Genomic DNA, 22,641 nt, shown 5'->3' with positions numbered 1-22,641 from the left:
AAAAATGGTTGTAGAGATTTTTTTGCCCACCTCTACGAGCATGTATTTATTTATCCGTGCATATTTAGTTCTCTCACACGTACTCGGCGCTTTGTATTGCTGCCACTTGTCTCTCAGAAAAAAATGAATGTGTGTGGTGGCTTCGTTGTGCTTTCACTTTCATTTTCTGCTTTAATGTTTCTCTGGAAGCCTTTGAATTAAGAGCCTGTATCTCCGAGATTTCAAATTTCAGCAGCACTCAGATGTAACTGAAACCCATTTAGCATTTTTATTTTCACCACGGTTTCAAAAGAGACACTCTGTTTTAACTTCACAGAGCAGATCTATAAATCTGTTGCTATTCCAACTCCTATCTGAGTTATTTTGATTAACAGCGAGTTTTCTAAATAGTTTTATTGAAAAGTATTGATGTAAGTGGAGTTATAACGTGTTCTGTTGCTTTAAATTTGGATTTACTATAGAATAAGACAACTAAAAATGTTTCAGGATGTGTAGTTTCTAGTTAGGAATGGCAGTTTGATGGGATTCATTTGTAACAAGGACAATTCATTCTTCATCTCATTTGCTTTTAATCTTTTTAGGTGGTTTTTTTTTATTGTTCTGACTCTCCACTGAAGGATCAATCTCTGCACTGTTTTCTCAGCAATTTTTGCTCAGGTTGCTGCTCCCATTTCGTAACAGCCCTTGTTGCCTCGTCCCCTCCTCAGCCCCGAAGGGAAAGTGGATTACTTTGTTTTCCCCCCAGTCTACTTGGGTTTGATGACTGATAGCGGTGCCAGGGAGGAATTGCAGCGTTTGTGTTCCTGGTGGTGCAGAGCTTTGGGTTACCTGGAGCAGACCCAGGGCTTTGGCTCACTTTGTGGCTCTCTGCCTTTATTTGCTCTTTAAAGTAACAGGAGTCTCCCAGCTGTGTGTCAAACCCTGCTGGGTTTATTGCACCTCACTAATGACTGGTATTTCTGCAGGAAAATGTGGCAGTTTGTAAAATCTTGGTGGTGGGACTTGTGCATGATCTTGTCATCCTGCTTTGTTCTGGTGCCTGTTTATTAATTCCTGGTGCAACTGTGCCTCGGGATTTAAGGTTATATATAAAAAGCTTAAACGTTGCTCTCTCAGCTGTGAGATGACCTTCAAAAGCTGAATCGAGTGGTAAGTCAGTGCTTCCAGATGACACCAAGCTCTAACTCTGAGATGTGCTCTCCTGCTGACACTAGTCAGGTATTAAATTTAACTTTTAAGCTGCCAGCACATTTCCAAATTTTAATATTTTCCTTGTTGGAGTTAACAAGCCCATCTCCTTGTTTATTTGTATGTGGTGTCAGGAGAAAGATCTGGGGAGCAGAACAGCCCTGCATTTTGTTGCTAGCCAAGAAATAGGGCATTGCCCCCACCCTGTCTGCACTGAAAAGCTGAATTAACATCTCCACAAAATGCAGAGACAAGACAAGGGGACGTGCCTCTTGCAGCACTGGAGGAATCTCTTTGCCTGCAGAACACAAAACTGTGTCGTTTTTCACATTCTACATTGCCTGGAGTCCAAAAATCTTCCCCCCTCTTGGCTTTCCCCTCACAGGCTTTGCTTTTTCCCAGTGTTTCTCAAGATACCTGTAGCAATTAAAAGTAAAATGAGCTTTACTCTAATTAGATTCCTTGGAAAATGCAGACGTGAATAACGTTGCTTTGGTTGTGCTTTCAGAAACATTTTTATGGCTCTTGTATTTTAATTTTAGCTACAGAATCTTGGACTAAAACTTGTTGCCAGCTTGTGTGTGCCTCTCAGAGTGGGGCAAACTTTGTGGGCTCAGTCTTTTTTAAGTCTAAATTTAGGCTGCTTTTAGTAAACTGCCTGTTAAGCAATTTTTTTATGAATGCACGTTGTGGCTTGTAATTTTTTAAAGAGCAAATGGGGAATAAATCAGGAGTAAACATTTATTTTGATCCTGGCACAGGCAACACCTCTCCCTTCTTTTGGGCCCCTCACCAATGGATTTGGCTGCATGCAGCATGCACCAAGAATTAAAGTGCTTACAGTATTCCAGGAATTTGGGGATGGCAGCAGATGCCTATTTAAATAATTCTGCCTTTACTGTGTGAGGCAAAATGTGTGTGAAGCTTCAGTCTTGCAGGTACCGTGACAATCAGAACAGATGTCCCACCAGGATGGCACAGATGCAGCTGTAGCAGTTCATGGAGAAGGGAGTGGAGCACAAGTGCTGTGGGGAGAGGCTGAGGGAGCTGGGGGTGTTCAGCCTGGAGAAGAGGAGGCTCAGAGGTGACCTCAGCACTGTCTGGAAGTGCCTGAAGGGAAGTTCTGGCCAGGTGGGAGTTGGTCTCTTCTCCCAGGCACTCAGCAATAGGACAAGGGGGCACGATGGGCTCAAGCTCTGCCAGGGGAAATTGAAGTTGGAGAGCAGAAAGAAATTCTTTGCAGAGAGAGTGCTCAGGCATTGGAATGGGCTGCCCAGAGAGGGGGTGGATTCCCCATCCCTGGAGGTTTTTCATCTGAGCTTGGCCGTGGCACTGAGTGCCATGATCTGGTAAAGGGACTGGAGTTGGACCAAGGGTTGGACTTGATGATCTCAGAGGTCTTTTCCAACCCAATTGATTTTATGTGGCCCTTCAAGGTCTTTTTCTCACATCTTCCCTCCTCACCCCACCCCCTGATTGGCTTTATCCTCATAAAGGATGTTAACTTTACTCATTTTTGCTTTGTTTCATTCTTATTGACAGAAGAATTTTCCTTTTAATCTTTTTTTTCCATTTCTTTTCACCTGTCTTCTCTTCCTGTATGACCCCTTGCTCGCTTTTCTATTCCACTTCAGTTTCTCTCTTTTTTTGCTGTGTTCCCTTCCTTATCAGTCAGTCTGTTCTTTCCTTACTTATCTCTTTCTAGTCAGTTTTGCCTAAAATTTGGTGTATTTTGGGATTTCAACTGCTATGAATTTATGTGAAATAACTCATAGAGGTACTTGAGCCACCAGTAGTAACCCAGGGATGCCTTGGGGGGTTTTGTTGCCTTTTCCAAAGACAGAAACTCTTCTCAACTGGCTTCACATTAACTTTTAGTCCTTCAAAGTGAAAAAGTTGTAGATTGGCAGAAAATAGATGAGAACTTTGAGCTGCTTTGCCATCCAGGTGTGTGTGGCACAACAGGAACCCAGGGGAATCCTGTGTGGGGAAACCTGTCAAGGGAGACACGACACAGATTCTTGGGAACTAATTTAATAAAAACTGTAATCCACTCACCATGTTGTTGTCAGTGCAGGATGAAATACCCTGAAGACTCACCTTGAGGTCTGGAACAAGTTGGGTTGGTAAATGGAAAACAAAATGCTGAGCCTCTTCTGTCAGGAGAAGGCAAAGTGAAGCTTCTCACTTTGATATTTCTGTGAAACCAAACCCAGGGAATTTTTGTTGGGTGAAAGCTGAAATTTGTTTGGTCTTTTGGAGACCAGGGAAGAGTGGAATGGAGGGAGCTCTGGGTAGGGTTTGTTTCAGACAGCTTAGTAGAAAGCTGGAGAAGGAAGTTCATGGAGATTTTCATTGCAAAGACTGTAAGGTGGAGCAAGGAAGTGTTTAACAAAATGTTAAATGTATCAGGACTGCAGATCCTGCTCAGGGGAACAGGGACATCCATTCCTTTAACTCATATTTTAAATAAAATCTGTTCTCTTCCCCAGCAAGCTTTTATTTTCTTGAAAACTGCAGCCACATTTCTACTTTGAAGCAATCTTTTTGTATTTATATGCCTTAGTGCTCACAAATTTAGGGATAAATAAAGTAATAAAATTCAAATACAGTCCTTTTAGTGAGCTCTTATTTAAACTTGAATGCAAATCTGTCTGAGCCTTTGGGCCCTTGGCAGCCATCCTGGTCTCAGTCTGTGCATCACTGTGCAATGGTTGTAATCCCTGCTTTCTCCTCCAGCAGGATATTCCTGCTGATATACTGGGAAAAGTGCCTCTTAATTTGGTTTTACTCTGAGAAATTGAGAAAAGATGAAACCCAAGAGACAGAATTTTGAATAACAAGGTTTATTTTGGGAGTGCGTATCAGAAATTGGTGTCTGTGTGGCCAAGATATAATGAAACAAAACAGTTCATATTGCATGGAAAATAACTTAAAACAATGTGTGTTTGGCTCCCAAGCTTGTTTTGGAAAAGTTAAGCAGCTTAATTGGAGGATTAACATTTGGAACAATAAACATTTGAAATCAATTATTATTTTAATAAACTTTGCTGACAGAAGCCCTTTAAAAAATCCTGGATATTCCTACCCTGAATTTTTACCACTTAATTTGAATCAAATACTGGTTCTTCCTCAGCTGGAAAATTGTTTAGGAGTTCAGAAACATAATGAAAAAAAAGTTTTCCTCTTCCAATTTGAAAAGTAGAGTTCTGAAATTGGATTATTTTTAGTCATTTTGCCTTCTGGCTTCTCTAATTGCCACAGCTCATTAGGCTCAGATAGCACTTTATGAAATCCAGTTTCAGAACATCTCAGACTTTGCACACAGCAAGAGATACTTTTATAATTACCAGTAATGTACATTCTTCTTTCATCACTCACTCTTTATTTCTATTAAAAAGAAAATCTTTAAAAAATAAAAGCCTGCCAGCAATTAATACTTCATTAAAGTCTTGTTTTACAAATAATAGGCAAATGTAATCCCAGCATTTTTTTGTTTCAGCCTGGAAGTGAGAGCTCTCTGCAGGCTCATTTCCTGGCTAAAGCCAACTGAGGACTCTGGGTGGGTTTGTGAGCAGCTTTTGCCTACTTGACTGGCTCTTTTTAGCAATTTTTGTTTGTTTGCTTTCATTTCCTGTCCAAATATTGTGGTTAGTCACAGAGAGCTCCTTCCCTAATCAGATAACTTAACCTTTGCATCAGGGAAATGGAGCTGAAGAACACGTTGGAAATTCTCTCTCTCCTGTGAAGGTGGATCATTTCAGAGAGGATGTGTCCAAATCTGAGGAAATCAGTAGCATCTCAAATGCTTTTTTCACCTGTGTTATATCTGCATATACCTCACCTCCAAATTTAAAATGATTTTTTTTTTGAGGAAGAGGCAAGAGAAAGATTAATAAGTTCTAATCATGCATATTTTCATTAATCGTTTTATTAACAGCTGTTATTTCATGCATCTTTGACCAAGGTGTGAAAATGTGTTTGATCTTTCCTGGCACATTTAATTGCCTGTTTGTCAGAGGAAAGCACAGCCTTGCAGTGATAATGCTGTTCGTGGAGTTTGAGTAAAATACAGGAATAACAGAGCAGATGGAAACACAGTGTGTGGTTTGGTGTCTTACAAGCATTTTGTGTGACTGGCTGAGCTGTACTTCAGGTTTTATGGAGGAGAAAGTCCTGATCTTTTAAACTGTATCTGGATGTTGGATACGTGTGTTGCAGTTTGTAGGAGTTGAAAAGCATGAGAGGACCAGGCTGGGCAGGGCTGGGCACCCTGGCCAAGGGGAAGGTGTCCCCTCCATGGAACTGGATGATCTTTAAGGTCCCTTCCAGCCCAAATCCTTCCATGACTGGGGGTTGGTCTCTTCTCCCAGGCACTCAGAAAGGTCTCTGCAAGCCAAACCAACCCTGCTTTTTATTTGCATTGCTGCTGTGTGTCAGTGGTGGCCTCTCTCTCTTCTGGCATTAACAAACTTTGAGAGAAAATTGTGTTGTCAAGCTCAAGTCAAGCAGAAATGATGGCACTCAAGTTCTTTCTCTGCATCCAGAAAGAGACAGCATTTCTTGTCTTTAGCATCTATTTTATGTTGGTGTGTCACAACTAAAATTTTGCCTTGTAAAAGCCAAGTTTCCCTAATGTGTGGTTAATTTTGTCCTCTGTAATAATGTTCTTGTTTCTGGGTCAGGAGCTCATTGTTTGCAGCCTTCACCTTCCCTCTGAATGCAAACCCTTCCCCAACATGGAAAATCTGGCCTTAAAGCCTCATCTGGACTTCAGAGCTGCAACACAAGTTTCTGCTGTGCTGCTCTTTCAGTGGACTCCCAGAATCACAGAACATTCTGAGTTGGAAGGAACCCACAAGGATCATGGAGTCCAACTCTTGCCATGTTAAGAGAAACTCAACTGATGTGCAGGTGCATTGGCAGAGCATGGACATCTACACATGTTTCATGTCTATGACATGTCTGGAAAGAAGGATGTATTGAAGGTTTCTGGAGTTCAGCACATTGCAGGAGATCTGGATTCTGATCAGGCACTCAGCAATAGGACAAGGGGGCACGATGGGCTCAAGCTCTGCCAGGGAAAATTGAAGTTGGAGAGCAGAAAAAAATTCTTTGCAGAGAGAGTGCTCAGGCATTGGAATGGGCTGCCCAGAGAGGGGGTGGATTCCCCATCCCTGGAGGTTTTTCAACTGAGCTTGGCCGTGGCACTGAGTGCCATGATCTGGTAAAGGGACTGGAGTTGGACCAAGGGTTGGACTTGATGATCTCGGAGGTCTTTTCCAACCCAATCCATTCTATGGTTCTCTGATTGTATAAGCAGCTGACAGACCCTGTTGACAAAGCACTCGTACTGTTCAAATCATGGTACCTTAGTTATGAGTGTCTTTTTCCATCTTCTGCCTTGTCATCTTCAAGAACTCAAGATGATGTTCTTCCACCAAAAAAAAATAAAGTGGTGTCTACTGCTTAAGGTGTTAAATATGATGAGTTTCTAAGTAGGACGTGCAAACAGAATCCTACAATTCATGCCTAAGGCTAAAAGTCCCTGTGGAGCTGCAGGCACTGACACCTCTCAGTCATATGGCAGCTGGCACCTTGCAGTCAGCAGCTGGGCTGTGTTCCTCTTCTCTCTGTAGAATGGGGATAGTGACAACTTCTTCCCTGAAAAGCATCGTGTTTTATTTCACATGGTGAATGCAGGAGGAATCTTCTCCTGTGGAGACAGGCTGGGAGAGCTGGGGATGTTCAGCCTGGGGAAGAGAAGGCTCTGGGGACACCTTGGAGCTTCTTCCAGGACCTGAAGAGGCTCCAAGAGAGCTGGAGAGGGACTCACATGGACATGTGGAAATGGGCCAAGGGGGAATGGCCTTAAGCTGAAGGAGAGGGGTTTAGGTTGGATTTTGGGAAGAAATTCTTCCCTGGGAGGGTGGGCAGGCCCTGGCACAGGTTGGGCAGAGAAGCTGTGGCTGCTCCATCCCTGGAAGTGTCCAAGGCCCATGGCAGGGGTTGGCAAAACATGACCTTAAAGGTCCCTCCCAACCCAAACCATTCTGGGATTCTATTCCATGATTCTGTGAAATCTGTACATGGCTTATTAAAGCACTTGATTGCTGTTCAGTTTGGTGTTTGTGCAGCAGAGGAACAGGAACGGGACTTGTGTCCTCCTGAATTCCTGTGCTGTTCTGGAAATGGATAACTCTTCTACTAAAGTGTCTCCTCCATTGTGTTCTTTGTGTGAATCTTCAATCCTCACAGCTTACAATGGTTTCTGCACCTGCAAAGAGCTCTTTTCATAGTGGTAGTTGCAGAACTGCTGTTTGATGTGAGGTCTGTGAATATTCCCCATTTCTTCATTCTTTGGCCACCGTTATGTCCCATTTCCTTTGGATTTTCCTGCTGTATTGATGAATGCTCAGAGAACATCCTCACTGCACTTAATGAGATACAGACATTTCAACAGCTGAAGGCATCTTGAATTTTTATCTAAGAGTACAAAATACAGGTGCTGTTATTTTATATCTTCCTTTTTGAGTCTTCAATTCACCTTGTTGTAATTCTATTTATTTGGACAAAGCCTTACAACTGAATGCAGTTTCTTGGGAGCTTCACAATTTTTTTTTTGATACGAAATGAAAAACATTTCAAAATCAATTTCTTTTTCCTTAAAGGAAAGAGAAGTTATTCCTGGAGTAGTTACTTTTTATAATGATCTTTGAAGTGTTACCTCTGTGTACCACTAGAGTGTAGTGCTCACTGACAGATTTTACTACTCTGCTTGTAATGCTGCTCAACAGCGTGGCTTTTGTGGCTTATTTCACAGCCTGAAGAAATAACAACTATTTTTTTTTGCTAATTATGTATTTTCTAAAAATTTCATATATACAGGAATGGTTTGTTTGTGTTCTTTTTTTTTTTCAAACTACTCTGCATCTCAGTATCTTGGAAAATAAAATAGAAAATGTGAATCAGTTTTAAAATATTTTCTTTATATTAAACCATTTTCCAGCAGTATTTGAATAGTTTTGGAAGGTATATTTAGTTGATAATATCTAGCAAGTGGAATGTTAGTCCTCACTGCCTTTTATCTTTCCTATTTGGTTACTGTCTTGGGGTTTTTTTTCCAAACTAAAGGATTTTAGGCCAAAAGTGCAAATGCATCTGTAATCCTTAATATAATATGCAACTAAGTCAGGGGAACTTCTTAGGTAATGATCCCAGGGAAAACTGTGGAAATGTGATTATTAATGTATTTGTATAAACATCACAATTGGGGAGGGAATTGCTCCAGCTCTCTGAGGAACTGTATTTATTGCAAATCTTCTTCAAAACAGAAAAGATCTGATTGATGTGATAAACTATTTTAGGAAGTCGCTTTGGCTTCCCAGGTTCAAATCAAAATGGGATTGTTATGATTTTTAATAAATTAGATGTAATGATATTGCTTCACATACTTATATACCTTCTTTTTTACAATTATGTTATTGTTCCTCCTTACTGCTTGTTTTCATATTTGCATATTTGTTTTCTTATTCTGCTTGATACAACAACTTTTTCTCAGAAAATTACACTTTAAAAACATGCTGATTTATTTATATGGAGGCTTTTTTATAGCATTCCAAAAATTATAAAAAATTTTATAGCATTCCAAAAATTATAAAAAATTTTATAGCGTTCCAAAAATTATAAAAAAAATTTATAGCGTTCCAAAAATTATAAAAAATTTTATAGCAGTTCAAAAATTATAAAAAATTTTAGAGCGGTCCAAAAATTATAAAAAAATTTTAGAGCGGTCCAAAAATTATAAAAAAATTTTAGAGCGGTCCAAAAATTATAAAAAAATTTTAGAGCGGTCCAAAAATTATAAAAAAATTTTAGAGCGGTCCAAAAATTATAAAAAAATTTTAGAGCGGTCCAAAAATTATAAAAAAATTTTAGAGCGGTCCAAAAATTATAAAAAAATTTTAGAGCGTTCCAAAAATTATAAAAAATTTTAGAGCGGTCCAAAAATTATAAAAAATTTTAAAGCAGTCCAAAAATTATAAAAAATTTTAGAGCGTTCCAAAAATTCTAAAAAAATTTTAGAGCGTTCCAAAAATTCTAAAAAAATTTTAGAGCGTTGCAAAAATTCTAAAAAAATTTTAGAGCGTTGCAAAAATTCTAAAAAAATTTTAGAGCGTTGCAAAAATTCTAAAAAAATTTTAGAGCGTTGCAAAAATTCTAAAAAAATTTTAGAGCGTTGCAAAAATTCTAAAAAAATTTTAGAGCGTTGCAAAAATTCTAAAAAAATTTTAGAGCGTTGCAAAAATTCTAAAAAAATTTTAGAGCGTTGCAAAAATTCTAAAAAAATTTTAGAGCGTTGCAAAAATTCTAAAAAAATTTTAGAGCGTTGCAAAAATTCTAAAAAAATTTTAGAGCGTTGCAAAAATTCTAAAAAAATTTTAGAGCGTTGCAAAAATTCTAAAAAAATTTTAGAGCGTTGCAAAAATTCTAAAAAAATTTTAGAGCGTTGCAAAAATTCTAAAAAAATTTTAGAGCGTTGCAAAAATTCTAAAAAAATTTTAGAGCGTTGCAAAAATTCTAAAAAAATTTTAGAGCGTTGCAAAAATTCTAAAAAAATTTTAGAGCGTTGCAAAAATTCTAAAAAAATTTTAGAGCGTTGCAAAAATTCTAAAAAAATTTTAGAGCGTTGCAAAAATTCTAAAAAAATTTTAGAGCGTTGCAAAAATTCTAAAAAAATTTTAGAGCGTTGCAAAAATTCTAAAAAAATTTTAGAGCGTTGCAAAAATTCTAAAAAAATTTTAGAGCGTTGCAAAAATTCTAAAAAAATTTTAGAGCGTTGCAAAAATTCTAAAAAAATTTTAGAGCGTTGCAAAAATTCTAAAAAAATTTTAGAGCGGTCCAAAAATTCTAAAAAAATTTTAGGGCGGTCCAAAAATTCTAAAAAAATTTTAGGGCGGTCCAAAAATTCTAAAAAAATTTTAGGGCGGTCCAAAAATTCTAAAAAAATTTTAGAGCGGTCCAAAAATTCTAAAAAAATTTTAGGGCGGTCCAAAAATTCTAAAAAAATTTTAGGGCGGTCCAAAAATTCTAAAGAAATTTTAGGGCGGTCCAAAAATTCTAAAAAAATTTTATGGCGGTCCAAAAATTCTAAAAAAATTTTATGGCGGTCCAAAAATTATAAAAAAATTTTAGGGCGTTCCAAAAATTATAAAAAAATTTTAGAGCGTTCCAAAAATTATAAAAAATTTTAGAGCGTTCCAAAAATTATAAAAAAATTTTAGAGCGTTCCAAAAATTATAAAAAAATTTTAGAGCGTTCCAAAAATTATAAAAAAATTTTAGAGCGTTCCAAAAATTATAAAAAAATTTTAGAGCGTTCCAAAAATTATAAAAAAATTTTAGAGCGTTCCAAAAATTATGAAAAAATTTTAGAGGGGTCCAAAAATTATAAAAAAATTTTAGAGGGGTCCAAAAATTCTAAACAAATTTTAGAGCGGTCCAAAAATTCTAAACAAATTTTAGAGCGGTCCAAAAATTCTAAACAAATTTTAGAGCGGTCCAAAAATTCTAAACAAATTTTAGAGCGGTCCAAAAATTCTAAACAAATTTTAGAGCGGTCCAAAAATTATGAAAAAATTTTAGAGCGGTCCAAAAATTATGAAAAAATTTTACGGCGGTCCAAAAATTATAAACAAATTTTAGGGCGGTCCAAAAATTATGAAAAAATTTTAGGGCGGTCCAAAAATTCTAAAAAAAATTTTAGAGCGGTCCAAAAATTCTAAAAAAAATTTTAGAGCGGTCCAAAAATTCTAAAAAAAATTTTAGAGCGGTCCAAAAATTCTAAAAAAAATTTTAGAGCGGTCCAAAAATTCTAAAAAAAATTTTAGAGCGGTGCAAAAATTCTAAAAAAATTTTAGAGCGGTCCAAAAATTATGAAAAAATTTTAGGGCGGTCCAAAAATTCTAAAAAAAATTTTAGAGCGGTCCAAAAATTCTAAAAAAAATTTTAGAGCGGTCCAAAAATTCTAAAAAAAATTTTAGAGCGGTCCAAAAATTCTAAAAAAAATTTTAGAGCGGTCCAAAAATTCTAAAAAAAATTTTAGAGCGGTGCAAAAATTCTAAAAAAATTTTAGAGCGGTCCAAAAATTATGAAAAAAATTTTAGAGCGGTCCAAAAATTATGAAAAAAATTTTAGAGCGGTCCAAAAATTATGAAAAAAATTTTAGAGCGGTCCAAAAATTCTAAAATAAATTTTAGAGCGGTCCAAAAATTATAAACAAATTTTAGAGCGGTCCAAAAATTATAAAACTCTTCATTTTATTTTTTTATTATTATTTTCCAGTTGGTCGAATTATGTTTCAGCTCTTCTCAGACATTTGTCCGAAGACTTGCAAAAACTTCCTTTGCTTGTGCTCAGGTATGTAACTCACTTTTATATCAGTTGTTTATGGTTACTTACAATTATTATTTGTTTGTTCAAGGATAAACCACAGTCCTGTGTTCCCAAATAGCTGTTTAATGGAGATCCCTTGGCACCAAGTGTTGGTTGGTTCTCAGGTGTTAATAGGACAGGAGAGCAAAGCTCACCAGCCCAGGGTTCTCCCTTGCAATCACTGTGGGAGTCCTTCACCATCCCATTCCCAAGGGATTTGCAGCACATGGAGAGAGCTGCTTAGGCAGGAAGGGTGCAGGTAGATGGAGCTCAAAGATTTTATGCCTTTCAGATAAAATTCAGGCATGTTTAGGGTAAAAAAAATTGGGTGATGCTTATAAAAGAGAAGTCCAACCCATGGGCTTTGTACTGGTGTTGTGGAAAAGTGTCTGAGCCTGGGGAGGTGCTGCAGCTCCAAGCAGTGGGACAACTGGTCTGTGTTTTACCTGACTGGGACAGTGTGGGCAGTGCTGTAAAGGAGGGTAAAAAATGGGACTGCAACTTCTGGCCATGGTTTAAAGCTCACATCTCCATGTACCAGCTCAATGACAAGGTGAAGTGCCGTGAAGGATCCCATTCTCCAAGGGGATTATCCATGGCCTGAGGGATGTGCTGACGCATGACCAGAACTGTCTGTAACTCCCTGAAGGGAAGTTGTGGCCAGGTGGGGGTTGGTCTCTTCTCCCAGGCACTCAGCAATAGGACAAGGGGGCACGATGGGCTCAAGCCCTGCCAGGGGAAATTGAAGTTGGAGAGCAGAAAGAAATTCTTTGCAGAGAGAGTGCTCAGGGATTGGAATGGGCTGCCCAGAGAGAGGGTGGATTCCCCATCCCTGGAGGTTTTTCAAGTGAGTTTGGCCGTGGCACTGAGTGCCATGATCTGGTAAAGGGCCTGGAGTTGGACCAAGGGTTGGACTTGATGATCTCAGAGGTCTTTTCCAACCCAATCCATTCTATGATTCTATGACCAGAACTGTAGGCAGTTATTCCTTGGTATTGACTGATGTGGGATTTTCAATGCTGTAGCAAAGAGGGGGATGTTTTGGGGAGAAAGGAGGTGTGTCCATCCCTGTGACAAATAGCTTTGCTTGCATAACTCCTGTGGAAAACAAAGCTGGGGCAGGAGGAGGTGTGGATTGTGGGTGTGGAGAGCCAGGGGTATGGAAAATAACTTGTGTTCTTTGAGTGGGGGCTTCTCTAAGTGCTATAAACAGCAGTGCCCTGAGTGGGTTTTGTGCCACAAACTGCCCTTTGCCCTCATCCTGGCAGCAATGGGCTATTTGGAATGGCAAATTTGGGGTGACTGAGCTGTCAGTTAATTTTGGGTGGAGGAACAATAGTTTGCAAAGGTGGGGGTTGGCTCTGGGTAAGGAGTACACCTACATATCTGAGGGCACTACATGGTGGGGACTGTGCTGGTTAAACATCCTCTCACTGAGTGTCAAATGGCTGTTCTATAACCAGGGGTGGCATTACAGTGAGTATTGGCTTATTTATCCTGTCTCCTTACAAAATACCTCCTGTGCATGTGGGTTGTGTGGGATTTCAGCTGTTGCACACTATAATGTATCTGTTATTTTGAACTGCTTTGTTCTGCCAGCTCCTCTCTTCTCAGGAACCAAAGTGAGTGTGGCTTGATATTCCCTTACTGGACCAGTACAAATCCCTCAGGAACCTACTGCATATTCCCTCTGCCTTGTCAGTCATAATATTCACATGCCCAGGGTGGTTTTTCTTTGGAATTTTGGAAGAAATGTTAATGAAACTTGAGGTTCTGGGACCACCTGACTCAAAAAACAGCAGTACAGCTGAACTCCTGCTGGCATTGAGGGCTGGCCTGACACTGGGAATGGATTGGTGAGGGTGTGACACGTGCTTGGAGTAGCTCAATCCCACCTTTCCAAGCATGGATCACATTGGAACTGTGTTGAAGCCTGTTCTGAGCTCACATTTCTCTCCTGGGAATCATCTGGCACATCCAGATGTGTAAGAGGTCTGAACAGGACTCTGAGCTGCTCTGAAGAGGATTCTAAGCTGCAGCTGACATAGCAGTGTAGCTGTAACCACAGAAAACAGTTAACCCATCATTATCCTGAACTCCTGTTTCCTTAGAAATTATCCTGGGTGGATTAACACACTCCTGAACTCCTGTTTTTTAATAAATTATCCTGAGTGGATTAACACACTCCTGAACTGTTTCCTTATAAATTATCCTGGGTGGATTAACACACTCCTGAACTCCTGTTTCCTTATAAATTATCCTGGGTGGATTAACACACTCCTGAACTGTTTCCTTAGAAATTATCCTGGGTGGATTAACACACTCCTGAACTCCTGTTTCCTTATAAATTATCCTGGGTGGATTAACACACAATCCTTCTTGTGGGAGGAGGAAATTTTTTAAGGAATAACTTAATTTTGTCCAGAGAGTCCCCTTGAAAGGGGCCCCTTCTGCTATTAATGGATGGTGAAAAAGCAACAGGTAGGACTGTGTTACCTTTTATAGTTTTGCTGTTTCATGGCTCTCATATCCCTTAGCACTCCCTTGGAGTTTTTTCAGGGATAATCCATATATTCTTTCTGTTTAACTTCTTGCAGGTGAAAAAGGAATTGGCAAAACAACTGGAAAGAAGCTTTGCTACAAAGGCACCACATTCCATCGTGTGGTTAAAAACTTCATGATTCAGGGTGGGGACTTCAGTGAAGGTAAAACACACTTTTAGACCTGGGAAGTTTTAAATGGGACAGAAATGTTACAATTTCTGTGTTTATAATGTATAACCTCAGACAATGCCATGAAACTGTTGCAGTGCCATAAAAATACTTCATTGCCTGTGGAGTGTAGCCTGGATCACCCATGTCTTTGTTGAGTTTTGAAATTCTAAAATATTCCAGCTGATGTCATACTTGTTTAGGGAAATGTGTTGAAGCCTCACTGGAGGGTTTTATCATTTTCTATCTTATTAAAACAATTCAAACTGTAAGTGCTTTTCACTCTTGTGTCTGCAGTAGAGGCAACACTTTGTTGATAGAGGAGCAAAACTCTTTGAATAAGTCTAAAAATTAAGTAGTGAGCAACTTGTTAAGTGTTTAAAAGTCTCAGAAAGGAGATTTTCCAGGAGTTTCTTTGTTTCCTTCCCTGCAGTAAATGCACATCATGATGTTTTGGCCTCTTGTCCTTCCCTGAAATACCTGTCCTTCCCAAAATATTTTTTGTTGTGTCCTGAGATCTTGTGCCTGATGAAATGAAGGTGGAGAAGAAATACCTGTTTTCAGTCAAGTAGAAAGCCTTGGAAAACAAGGGTGGAATGTTAAGCACAGCTTTTGTGTAAATGAAACAACAGTTTTAATTCATGGTTTTTTGATGTGTAGGTAATGGAAAAGGAGGTGAATCTATTTATGGTGGCTATTTCAAAGGTAAGAGGAAATAATGTCTTTGCAGATTCTTTATTCAGCTCTGAGATAAACAAGTCTTGATTCCCAAACTACTTAATGAAAACAGGTCTACTCATAGATCACCTTTTGCATGAAACTAATGTTGCATGAGAATTCTTTTTATATGCATGACTTTCGGATAATTTTTTTTTGTTAATATTTAACTTTAACTGACAATTAATTAAGGCTAACAGTATTGGTTAAACATGACTTTCAGCATGGAGGTTAGGCAACTTTATTCATGAATAAACTCCTATCTTCCTGCCTAAAACTGTCAACATATTCTTTTGTTTATAGAGAATGTGGTCTTTTGCAAAATGAAAAGGTAAGAACCAAAAGCTCAGTAACACAAATTCAAACTGTCCCCTTGTACCCTCCCTAGTAAATATATAGACAACTGATACATCCCTTTGTAGATGGATATCTGTGTTGCTTGGAGAGATGAAGAGTTCTGTGTCTAACCTTTCTGAGGGTTAATGCCTCATTCTGAGAAAGAATTCTGCCATAATTTCCAGCTCTAAACAGTTATTTCTTCTTTTTTTTTTTTAATGTCCCTTCTCCTCCCCTTCCCCACTCAAGGTTTGTATTCTTAGTGTTTGTTTCTAAAGTGTTGGCCTTTATTTATTTTCCTTGCAAAGAATTTGTAAATAAGTTTACATTTACCTCTTTTAAAAATCTGTTGGAAGGAAAATGGTGAGTTTATGAAGTATTTGTTTCAAAACGTTATTTCTTGAAAAAAAAAACCCCAAGTGGTTATTGTGGTATTCAAGTATTAAGACACTGGATATATTTATATACAGCTCCTGTTTGTGTTGCAAGTAGCTCTGCCTGGTTGTGCATGAAGTTGCTCTTAAAAAGAGGCACAATTTAATGTTGGAGTGTTAAAATCTTTAGTCAAGGAAAGTCTTGAGTAGATCCATTTACTGGGAAGTTCCTCAGGGTTTGTTCTCAACACGGTGAGTGCTGAACATGCAGGATTGTGTTTTGAAATGTAATCTCAAAAGTAACAGCTTTGTACACTCACATTGCTATTTACCTTTGAAAATGACCTTCAGAAGGTCACATTTTATATTGTGCTCTACAGCCAGAATTCCTCTTTAATTCACTGGAATAAAACATGCATGTTTAGTCTTGATGGTTTTATACTTAAATTCAGATATTTAGGATTTTTTTCCCTTGTGTCATTTGAGACTTCCAGTTTTGAATGGATAGGTGGCAACTTTCAGTGTGCCATTCCAGGGAAATAAATGGCTTTTTCTCCTGGTCTTTCCACCTGGACTGTAAATACCACTAAATAGCAGCATCCTGTATGTTAAGTCTTGTTTTATAATGTCACTAAGTCTGCCAACCTTGTTCTCATCCAAATAATACTGGATTTAAATCCAAACCTATGAGAACCTGATGTTTATTGGTGACCTTAATAATGACTTCAGAAATGTTTGCACTATATCTGAAATTTTCCCTTAAGAAACAATGCTTTGTCTCAATCTTAACTTGTAAGAGACTTAATTAAACTTGTTTTTCTCCCAACCTGTTAATGTTTCTTCAGCAGCAGCAGAATCTCTCCTTGTGTAGCATCCATATAAGTTACTAAGAAAACCTAAACTTGCCTCCCTTGGCAGGGAAAAAAAAATCTGACAAACATATTTTTTCTTCAAACAGATGAAAACTTTATTCTCAAACATGACAGAGCGTTCCTTTTGTCAATGGCAAACCGAGGGAAACATACCAATGGTTCCCAATTTTTCATGTGAGTAGCTGTGATCCCCCAGTGGAGCTTTGCTTGAGCAGAGAAGCGCTGTTCAGAGAAAGATGGTATTGCTAAATTCTCCATATCCCTGTCTCCCTTTAATGGATTGCAGTGCTGCCTGCAGGGTTAAGATGCAAAAGGCAACATTAGTGGTGGCATTTCCTTTGGGTTAGAAGCTGCCAGTCCATGGGTGTTCCTCACTTATTGCTTTTTTAACCCCAAAAATATGCCTGAAGTTCTCAGTGTGCAGAAAACAGATCCTTTGGTTTGTGTGTGCCCCGACCAAATCCGAGCAGATTATCTGCAGATTATAATGGGGAGCACTGGGTGCAAAGGGGGGGTGAGATCTGCAGGTGGTTTGTGTGGGTTTTGCATGTGCTCTTTAAAATAATCATCATTTATTATTTACTTTGGGAGGGTTATTTTGGTTTTTGGGCTTTTTCCAGGTGGAGGATGAGTGGGGGCCTTTGGTTTGGGGGCCTTTGGTTTGGGGGCCTTTGGTTTGGGGGCCTTTGGTTTGGGGGCCTTTGGTTTGGGGGCCTTTGTTTGCTTATCATTATTATTATTTCTTTATTTTGCCTGTTTGTTCCTGACATGCTTTTTTACTATATTCCTACATAGTTCTGTTTACTTGTGCATATACCAATACTTTAGTACCAACACTATGTTAAATTACATGCTGATAATCAGATTTTTCCTTCATTACTTAAAATTCCATTCTGTTAAATTGTAGCAAACACATGACTGTACCTTCAATAAATATCCAGGCCTGATAATTGAGGATTTCTGGTTAAAGCAGCTGTATTTTAGGTTCAGTATCAGTATTTTTAAGCTTGCTAATTTTGTTGTGCTTATTCCTCCTGTTTAAAAATTGCCTCCTGTTAATATTTAACAGTTTGTATTTGGAAGGAGCAGGTTTATAACTTTAGTCTTGTGCTGAGAGGTACTTTGTGAAACAACACTGAGGGTTTTCAAAAGTAAATTTTAGTGTAGTTACTCAACTAGAAAAAGTATTTTTTTTCTTTGCCATCTTTCTTGGGGGATAGGAATGAATGAATGGCGCTTCCCTGTCTGCAGGAAAGGAGGAAATTGTCCTCAAGAATATTTTTTTTGTTTTCTTTGCCTGAAAAAGATCTTCAATATGGTGTAGTTCAGATAAGAGACATTTTTAGGTCTCTTCCTAAAAAATGTCCCAAAAATGGAAAATAAATAGGGCCTTAAATGAGAGTCTCTCACAGTTAGTTCTGTTCAGACATTCCAGAGAGATAAAACTGTTTCAAAGCTTGTTTTGTGTTACCTTCAAGGGAAATTTTAGATGCTGTGCTCACAGTAAATCTGTGTAGATATGTGTGCTCATTAATATGAAAACAGTCTATATAAATAAAGCTCTGAGGCTTAATAAGCTCTCTTAGGGCATTGCTTCACTATTTACTACTTGGTGACTTATCTTTGGGTTCTCTTGCCATGATTTTCCATTTTTAAGCTTATCTGAACAAAACCCTAATGATGTCCCATCAGTCAAGCCACTGTCATTTGAGGGCTCTAAAGTTTCTTTTCTCTCCTGCATTTGGTTCCCAAGTCATCTTTTTTCCCCTTGGGCTTAGCAGACTCAGCTTGTTTGATGAGATTTAAACCCCTTGTGTCTCCCCACACAGGTTGTGTTGGATGCTAAATTATAACTCACACAGGACAATAAAATGAACAGAATTTAAGAGCACTTTCTTCAAATAGAGGAGAAGTATTTTGAAAGGTGCAGATTTCTTAGAAAAACTGATTTTTCATTAAACCAGTGTGAGGAGAAAGTGTTATTTTGGTGGGAATTCATACAGAGTAAGATTTAAACACAGTAATCTCCACATAAGGTGGATTCACCTGTAGGAATCCAGAGCTGGTTTTAGGTCCTTCTGCTGGGAGAGAAGGATGTGGATGTTCTGAAGGTCTCATCTCACCTGCCTGTCCCATGCAGATGTTTTGGGTATCCTGGGATGTCCTAAATGGCACCAGCACGCCCTGGAGTCAGGGAAGTGAGTCAGGATTGAGGGGGGAAACAACTGCTGGAGGTTTTCTCTGAACTTTTAAATGCAGTTTATTAAAGCAGTTAGTCTTGCTTGGTGACATTTGTCTGATTACTTCAGGGGATGTCCTGTGCATCTACACAGCTTTTCTTTAGGGAAATATTTGCTTCCTTTAGTGAGATACTTTAGGCTGAAATTAAAATTTTTTTTTTATACTCCAAGTAATGTTAAGTTATTGGGAAAAGTGTTCTTGAAATATATAACCTGAAAAGTCTGTGAAAGGCAGGTTTTAGTGGCAGTCTGTAGGGGTTTTTAATGTTTGAATATGTTTAATTTTATTGATCAGATTATAGGAAGGGAAGTAGTTAATCTCCATCTGAACTTCTTCAGGCTTTTGCATTTTTTTTCATAGATAACATCAGGGCTGAGAACTCTCTTTATTGTACACATCTAATACAGCAGAGAAGGAGTGCAAATAAATGATTTTCTTTCATATATTTGTCCAAGCAGGGCTAAAATAATGGCAAGGCTCCTGACTCAGCAGCTTTGCTTGTTCTCAGAAATGCTTTCCCTGCTTTCCACAGGAAAGTGTCATTTGGAATAACGAGTCCTTGCAGGCAGCAAACGTCCCTTTGGCAGATTTCATTAACAAACCAGTCACAACAGGACTCTGCAGTGCCTAAAAATCGTTAAAACTTGATTGAAAGTGCTCAGCTTTACTGTAAATAGAAGCTCCAACCTCATCTTAATGTAAACAGGCATCTGACCCATCCTAAAATATCCTCCTCAGCTTTCTTTGATTTGTCAGGAATTTCTCTGGCATGAAGGAATTTGAAGAATTTTGAAAAGTAACAATAGAGAGCTGGGCATGGAAAAGGCAGTGGAAGTTTTGTTAGAAGTGTGAGAAGAATGAACTTAAAACACTGGTACAAAGTTTTGGAAGATGCAAAGGTAGAATGAGGAGTCAGAAGTGCATCTGTATAATATCAGAGGTGCTTGTGCACTAATTTCCCCCACTTTTTTCCTTGAATAGGAGCAGCAGTTGCATGGAAAGGGGAATATTTGGCTGAGAAAGGATTGTGTGTTTCGTGCACATGTAGTTTAAACAGGCCAAGTCTGTTCTCACAGGTCTGAGAAACACATCCCTGTATGTGAAATGCTGGAATTTCAATTTCCTTCACCCAGAGGGATCTGTTGTAGCATTTTTCAGGCCTGTGTTGAAGCCAGTTGAGAGGCACCAGGTTGTAAATTGGCTGTTTGTGTTTGCAGAGAGCACCACTCTGATTCTTTTCTGTGAACAAGTTCCTTTAGAACCCTCAGTTATTTTGCAGGTGTTCTAAACACCATCTGGGTGTGTAAATCCTGAATTATTTCCATCTTAATACTCAGATATGGAATCCCTGGGATGGGGCAGAGGTTGATGGGAACCACTCTGGAATCATCTTTCTAGATCTCCAATATCTGCTTGGAATTGCTGCTGATAATATTATATTAATTATTGGGGGAGCACAACTAGAGAATTGCACAGATTGAGCTGATGTCTTCAGGCCCCTGATTGAGAGTCACGTGGGGATGGCTGGGCTGTCCCTGGATATCCCAGCTCAGTTTTCCTGTGGATCCTGTTCCTCTGGATTCACATGCTCTGCTGCTCAGTTGAGCTGCTCTGGTCATGCCTTGTCTCTGGAGCAGCTCCTGTGCCTGTGGTCCTTCACAGAGAGGAAGGTCACAACACAAAATAAGGGCAACTCTGGTGAAAAGAACTGTCTAAAATTCTAAAAAACATCATGACCCTCTTCATCCCACAAGTGCTCCCATGGGCTTAACTCTCCTCCATTGTCATCCCAAACCTGTCAAGCTGCACTTGGCAGAAAATGAGAAGTGCTTGTGCTGAATGAAGAATAAAGACACAATAGGAGGCAAGACAAAGTATCCAACCTCTTTGTCACTGGGAAGTTCTGTGTAATAATTAATTTATTGCCTTATTCAGCTGTGTAGTTTGCTGAGGGATAAGGAGTCTGGATTATGTTCCTTACCAGTTCAAATGCTTGGAGTTCTTGCCTCTGCATTTAAAAGCTGTTTTAAACTCGAGTCTGATTTCCTATTATTGCTAGATTGATTTTTTTTTCCTTATTGAGGGTGTTGTTGGTTTAATGTGTCTTTCAAGATCTGCTTTCTTGCTCAGAACTGAATAGGGATTTTTTTGTTTTAAATATGTGTTACTAAATTCAAACAAACTGATCACTTTGATCTACTAAATGAAGGATAAAATAATTCGTGAGGAATCTTTTGATTTTTACAAATTATTTCCAAATATTACCAGCTCATTAAAAGTAGTCCACGTCTTTTTGGTGTCCCCAAACAGGTATTTTTCTAATCAACAGTTAATAATTTCTTTTTTTACTGTGAGTGAAGCACCTTTTAGCTAATTACTGAACAGTTAATGAATACAGAAATCCAAAAATGTCAAATGAAAGGGGTTGATGTTGCATTGTCTTTGAGCAATAGTAGCTCTTATCACACAAGCAGGTCCCATTGGCTTGATGAAAAGTTGTAAAAACATGTGTAATGAATTACAAAAAGATTATTCCAGTGCTTGAATATGCAGAGACATAATTAATAACTAATATTTTCTTGCTGTGGAGGGGGATATGGGTAAGTGATAATGCATTTTTAAACCATTGCTGCTGCTCAGAGTTCAACCAGAGCCAAACTGCAGCATTATCTGGTGCAGATGTTGTGGGTTCTTCCATCTGCAGTGGGTTTGTTGCTCTGTAACTCTGGACAGAAGCAAATAATGCACATGTTTTATAGGCAACACCTTTTTCTCAGCTCTAGAAAAGCTTCATAATAGGAGGGAGATGGCAGCTAATTATGGAATGCCTGAAGTTGTCAGTCCCAACACTTTTAACTCTGCTGTGCCAACCTGTGCAGCTCCTGCCTAGGGGTGGGTTCAGTGGAGCATTTGATCCCCTGTGGAACTGCAAACATAGAAATAAACCACAGAAATTCATTATTCATCTACTTAAAGCTGGGCATTTTTGGCTGGGTTGAGGCTTAGAGGGGAGTGGGAGGATTCTCTTTCCTAATTTTTGTGTCCAAGCAGGTTTGGTCTGTAGTTTTCTTTTGGTTTTTTAAGGAGAACTTTTAGTTTTCAAAGTACCTTGTGTTCTGAAGAAAATTTAGAGCCCTCTTTTAGGCATCCTTGTTCTGCATACGACTTGATTAATATTAATTTTAAACTTGTATTTAATAAAACATAGACTCAGTTTTGTCTGAAAATGTATTACAATTTATTTCTGCCGTTTTTGTGTAAAATTTACAGAAACAGTGTTACATCGTGCGCTCCAAAGGTAATGTCTCATTCCTCTAAGGCTGTGTCCTTTCCTTCTCTCTCTGTTTTTATCTTTCTTGTGTTTCTGATCATATTGTTATGTGCATTGAACCCTTTGTGAGGCCTCAGGTTTTTGGGGGGGGTGGGTGATAATGTGCTTTTATCAAAAAAAAGTGATTTTCTCCTCAGCAGTATCTTAGACCCATTCAAACTTGAGTGAAGAAAAGTGTTGGTTCTTCTGTAAATAACTTGGATAATTGTACCTATTATAAGGCAGACTTTTAATGTTTAAATTACACAAATTCAATATAGGAATATTCTAATAAAATATTATTCTGGAGGAGGAACTCAGCAGGACTTTAGGTTCCCATAGAGCAAAGCAGAAGGAAGTTGTTCTCCTCATGAAGTTTGAAAGTTCAAGGATTGAGGCAGAAAACTTTGAAAGGCTGTTTTAAAGTGCTCGTTCACAGAATAAATGTCATGTTACAGC

At 38.4% G+C, this 22,641-nt stretch overlaps 1 protein-coding gene across 8 annotated transcripts in view; it reads left to right on the top strand.

Annotated features, from left to right (window-relative positions):
- NKTR (natural killer cell triggering receptor) overlaps positions 1-22,641 on the top strand; it is a 41,965-nt gene that overhangs the window by 1,084 nt on the left and 18,240 nt on the right. For 6 of the 8 annotated variants that reach the window (XM_071561142.1, XM_071561141.1, XM_071561145.1 and 3 more), the window contains exons 3-6: positions 11,532-11,606; positions 14,219-14,326; positions 14,993-15,037; positions 16,718-16,805. In XM_071561142.1, the coding sequence (XP_071417243.1) occupies positions 11,532-11,606; positions 14,219-14,326; positions 14,993-15,037; positions 16,718-16,805 (316 nt within the window). Of the gene's footprint in view, positions 1-11,531; positions 11,607-14,218; positions 14,327-14,992; positions 15,038-15,359; positions 15,381-16,717; positions 16,806-22,155; positions 22,171-22,641 lie in introns of those variants that run through there. The other 2 variants (XM_071561143.1, XM_071561144.1) reach the window with 2 other exon arrangements.

Source organism: Pithys albifrons, chromosome 7, assembly GCF_047495875.1.
Source record: "Pithys albifrons albifrons isolate INPA30051 chromosome 7, PitAlb_v1, whole genome shotgun sequence".
Lineage (NCBI taxonomy): Eukaryota > Metazoa > Chordata > Aves > Passeriformes > Thamnophilidae > Pithys > Pithys albifrons.
The sequence above is the reverse complement of the archived record's forward strand: the minus strand, read 5'-3'. Positions and strand labels throughout refer to the sequence as shown.